General features: G+C 39.2%; 1 protein-coding gene across 1 annotated transcript; it reads right to left on the bottom strand.

Annotated features, from left to right (window-relative positions):
- Window positions 1-347: 347 nt before the first annotated feature.
- rnf26 (ring finger protein 26) lies at window positions 348-4285 on the bottom strand. Its single transcript, XM_036001433.1, has 2 exons — window positions 2312-4285; window positions 348-2281 (listed from the first exon to the last, which is right to left on the bottom strand). The coding sequence occupies exon 1, from the start codon at window positions 3765-3767 to the stop codon at window positions 2418-2420; it is 1350 nt and encodes a 449-aa protein (XP_035857326.1). The 5' UTR covers window positions 3768-4285; the 3' UTR covers window positions 348-2281; window positions 2312-2417.
- Between the last annotated feature and the right edge of the window lie 1128 nt (window positions 4286-5413).

Raw genomic sequence — 5413 nt, 5'->3', positions numbered from 1 at the left:
TAATTATTCTATTAATCAATTGACAAAAAAAATATCGGCAACTTCTTTAATAATCATTGAGGTAATTAACGTTAAGTGACTCCAGCTTCTCAAGTATAAATATTTTGTAGATTTCTTACTCTTCTATAAAAGTATGCTGATTATCTTTGTACTAGGACAAGTAGGACAAAACAAGACGCTTTAAGACATCATCGTGGGCTCTTTTGATGGGCTTTTTTTGTTGTTGCTATTTGCTGCCATTCTTTAGAATAAATTATTAATGAATCAATCCAGAAGATAAGCGGTAGAATCATCTTAAGATTTCAGTCATTGTTGTTTTATTATGAACAAACGACTTGCCAGTTATGTGGCAGCCATAGTATTTATTTAAAAAAAAAAAAAAGTTACATTCATGTCTTCAAATCCCATTGTCCCACATTGTGTCATACAAACTGCAGGTAACAACAGATGATGGTCCACTGCAATCTGCAATCTTAAATTAGGAATTCCATTAGCGTTTTAGGAATAGTCTAGTCTTTAATGAGTACAGTCTGGTCTCTAGAAATCATTTACAACCATATCAAAAACTGAGATTTAGACCACTTTCATTAATGATATCTATTAATGTAGTAGGGAAAATAATGTCAGTAATTGGTATAACATAGCAAAACAAAAACAATGCAGAAATCCAATTTCTTCAAATCATACAAATTTAGGAATAAAAAAAGGACACACCACCCACCAACCGTAAAGCATTAAGTAAGGGTAACTAACAACTATGCCCTGTAAACTTTAAACACTGATCAATATCAGCACTTCAGCTTCGAAACAAAAGAGGAACAATAGCAAATTCAATTGTAAAGCCTTATTAGTTTATGGTCCTTTTACACAACAGAAATTATGTTTTATTACAATGACAAAGGAAAGGGAAAACCTTTTATCGATTTTGTGATGGTGGTGACTGTAATGTGCCTCTGATGGAAGACTGGAATAAGCCCTAGCAATAGAATAAATAAATGGAATAAAGCTGTATTTCATCAGACCTGACTGGAAAATTACAAATCAGTTTCCTTAAATACAGATAACTTCTTTACATGGCTCTATGAGAAGTGGTCATCATTTACAGAAGTATATTTAAATGGTAAAAGCTTTTTTTTTTTTTTTTACAACAGAACAAAAGGGTCATGGTGTTGCTTTGAATGCACTGTTACACATACAGCGTTCATACATACAGCATGTGTGGAATCATGTGTATGCTCATGCAATAAAGCACAGTGTTTGTTTTGTCTTCTTCACAGCTTGACCCACTGAAAGCACAACATTATAAGACATGAGCAGTGGTAAACATTTCAGCATCAGGCAGGGCACTGGTGGATTTCAATGGCTACGAGACCTGAGACTCAACGTGGCAATACTGGAATATCTATATATATATATATATATATAAACAGGTGCATCTTAAGACGCAAAACAGAGACTGTAGCTGTGTCCCAAATCCATACTACAAAGTCATTCTAAGCGGGATTTAAGTGTGTTGTGTGTTCACAGGCGTCAGTATACATACAAAAAAACACCTGCTTTTTGAGTGTACTGTACTGTTAAAGGACACTTTTCTTTCGCAATACACAAAAAACATGCAAGAGTTGCTCACAGCTGAAAAAAAAACCCAACTTTAAATTGTGGATGGTTGGGAAACCGTTATTGGGTAGGGGCATTTTAATGTTGTAGTTTGATTAACATCCAATACCACAAGTATTATAAAATCTCTTATTCCTTTAGTTGAAACTGTTAATGTTGTTAATTTCTTGTATACTAACTGCAAAACAGCACACTATAAATATTAGTATATAGTACATACTGTATACAGTTAGTATGTCATATGGAACTGGGACACAATATGTGCTTTCCTTAGCATTTCTTTTCTAAACTGTTCTCAAAAAGTACACAGATCTGAAACCAAATTTTATAAGATAAGTTGTATGGTATTCTGCATTTGTGATTCTGTATTTTTGATTAACAATATATCCCATGAATTCCAGTAAATCCAGAACCAACAACGAATTGAACTTACTAACAAGTACTGTCTGTGTAGTCAAAACCTACCCATTTACACCGTTTTGCACTGTCTGAGTAAAGCAAATTTTAAAATAACATTTGTAAGCCGTTTTTTAAAAATTTACATCTTCAGTGTAACTGAATAGGCTTGGGGCTGGAAAGTATTAAGAGACAGACTAAAATGTAATTTTGGTCTTATCATGGGATTTGTTGACAGCAAGAAAAATGTAAAATATTACGAGACTTATGCTTTAACACAACCTAGTAAATAAAAAAAAAAAAACAACACAAGTCCCACAACATCATTTTAGTTGTGGTAAAACTTTAAGTATAGCCACTGATAGGCTGTTCTATGTGGTCCGATACCCACAGATCCACTTCTCTCATAGATACACATCCATAGTGTTGAGGATCATGTGCCGACAGAGCGGGCAGTTCTGTTGGTAAACGGGCTGCCTCAACAGGATGTTCGTACAGTCTCTACACAAGCAGAGGTGCCTGCATGGCAGCAGCACCACCGTCTTGGTACAGTCCTGACAGATCACACACTTCTTTCTGTCCTCCTGCTCCTTCAGTAGAGTCAGCAGATTCTCGGCAGGCAGAGGTTTACTGTCTTTGCCTGAAGATGACTGCTTCTTAAGTGGTCTGTCTGTGCTTGATGAGGGGAAAACTAAATCCAGCAGCTCCTGGTGGGCTCCATCTCCTGCTCTTCCATCTGGTGGGTCCCGCCTCTCCTCTCCAGGGTCGCCATCGCCGCGTACTCTGTTGTCGTTGTCCCTGTTGAGCTGTGTCCTCACAGCCAGACCTAGCTGGCTGCTGAGTCGAGGCAGCTGCTGCCAAAGTCTTCTCTCTAGCAGGTAGAGGTGATGGAGTATTCTTTGCAGGTGGCGCATGGCACCACGTACAAAATATGGTGCGCCCCGCAAGGCTGAAGCGAGGCGGTGCAGAGCCAGATAAAGTCTGTGCAAGGCAGGAAAAGAGTTAACGTAATCCACAATTCGCACAGTAGCCTGTCGGGCCAGCTCTGGATTCAGGTAGGCGGTGGTAGTTAGAGCAATAGTTACAGTGAGCAGAAGACCATAGACGTTCAATATGAAGATGCTAACAAACATATGAACCAGCGAGACCAGAAAGTCCAACATCAGTTTACAGGGTGACCACAGGAAAGCCGAAGTCCCAGCCAGGCTGCTGTACAGAAAGGTGAAGGATGTCAGCATGAACTCCAGCACCTTCTGCAGCGGGCTGGAGACCGTCTGCCACACACTGACCACCACGGAGTAAATGTTCTGCGTTGCAATGAGTGCAAAGTTGACCACGGTGTTGGTGAAATAGACCACCAGGCTGACAGCGATGCCACAGCCCTCGAGCACCGATAGAAGACCTCGACACAGGTGCTCCTTCCCACGAAGCAGGACGTGCATGGACAGGTAACCCACCATCTTCAGGCTCTCCACCAGCCCCTCCAGAGCCAGCACCAAGCTCCCCAGCATGGTGACAGTACCGTGGGCTACGTTTGACGTTGCCTCTGCCAGGGACATCAAGCTAAACACGGTTAAGTTTCCCAACTCTGCCACTGAGTTGAGGAGGAGGGTGGGCAGGCTGGTTACAAAGGCGATAACCGCCAGGGTAGTCCGCACCACGCTGTGGACGATGACAAAATTCAGGTCCAGCAGTAAGCAGACGGCGTCCAGGCATTTCGCTACAGTGGAGATAACAAAGTTCACCAGACCCATGGTAATGTAGCTTCAACTCGGTGATTTACCTCTCGGTGCTCTCAGGTTGCCTCCGCGACAAAGTCCATGTCTTGTTTGTTTGTTCAGGGCGACATACTCAGACGTTAGCTAGCTACATCTTGTTCAGACTGTGTGCTTGTCCTTTGTATCAAGCGAAAAGTACACCCTTCCTCGTTCCGTTAAAAGGACGATGGAATTACTTTCCATATTGTCCACGTATTTGTTCGGCTGAAACGACGAGCTAACATAGTAAACACACGCGTTCCAGTGGCGGATGTTTAGTTTCAAACCCGAGACGGATACTTCCGGTTATTTTCCGGGTTTCGTTTTGTCTCTCCGTTCAGAAACATTTGACTAGTTAAACAATGAGTTTACAAAATATGTAATCTGAAAAAACCGTCAGGCGAAATCAAGAGAGCCGGAGAAAAACACACAAAAAGCGTCGATGTGTGATTTAGCGTTGATACTGCAGTGGCATCCATATTTGTTTTTTCCGCTTCCTCTTCTTCTTTAGTTTTATTGGCGGGCTACAAACGAACGTTTAAGGTTCATGCCGCCACCTACTGTACCGGAGTGTTTAACATGATTAAACAAGCAACACTAATACAAATTAAAAAATATAACAACAAAAAACAAAACAACAACTTTATAAAGAAGTTATATTCTAGATGTTAAACCTGTTTTCTCCCTTGACTCCCTTCCCATATCTAGCAACCTGTCTATCTCTCTACAATGAACTTCCCACAACCTTTCAGCACATGTTCAACAGTTCCCTGGCCGTTACAAGTCTCACATTTATCTCACGCTGTCTTTTTCATCATATATATAAAATAGCATTAGGCTATGTTCACACTTGGTGTCTTTTTTGACAAGAAAATCCTGTATGTCCTAATCTTAATCTAGAAAAAGATACATTCTTTCCTACATTTAGCCTACCTCTATTGCTTCTCTCTCTCTGACAGACTTTTGAATTGTACAATAATCACTACCCTTGTTGTCGTTATTCCAGGTGTCCTGCCAAAATGTCATTATTTTATAATAAATTAGTGATTGCTTCTGACCTCCCAAAACTAATTTCTAATATATCATTAGCATTTTTGTTTAATGCACTTTTAGCAATTTTATCTGCAACCTCAGTTCCCTCTATTCCAACATGTGCTGGTATCCAAAAGAAATGAACGTATATTCCTAGTTGCTGCAGATTCAATAATGTTAGAGCTGTTTGATCGGTTTAACCACTGGAGACCAATGTTTATTGCTGTCAGTTCTGCACCGATAACCTGAAATTCTCTCCATATTTGTTTTGGTCACGGCAGCTGACCTCATGCTCTCCACTTCCTTCTGGTGAGATTGCACATCATCGCAGAACCAAATTGTAATGTTTTATAACATAATAAATAAAATAGAAATATAGAATAAAATGACGTACATATACAATATAATATGAATATACTATAATATAAATAAATAATAATATAAATATACTAAATAAACATAACGTTTACAGTAATAAAAGTGCAAAAATGTTATGGAAATATACACAATATTAAACTGTTAATATAAACAAATCGGCTTTTTGGTTTCTACAATTTTGGTGAAACAATAAGCATAAATGTACAATTTTTTTCAATTTTATTAGCAAAATA

This window comes from Sander lucioperca, chromosome 5, assembly GCF_008315115.2.
Source record: "Sander lucioperca isolate FBNREF2018 chromosome 5, SLUC_FBN_1.2, whole genome shotgun sequence".
Taxonomy (NCBI): Eukaryota; Metazoa; Chordata; class Actinopteri; order Perciformes; family Percidae; genus Sander; species Sander lucioperca.
This window is presented reverse-complemented; position numbering and strand designations above follow the sequence as displayed.

Excerpts from the sequence above, each read along its gene's own strand:
- rnf26 (XM_036001433.1), bottom strand. The coding sequence starts at position 3,767 with ATGGGTCTGGTGAACTTTGTTATCTCCACTGTAGCGAAATGCCTGGAC.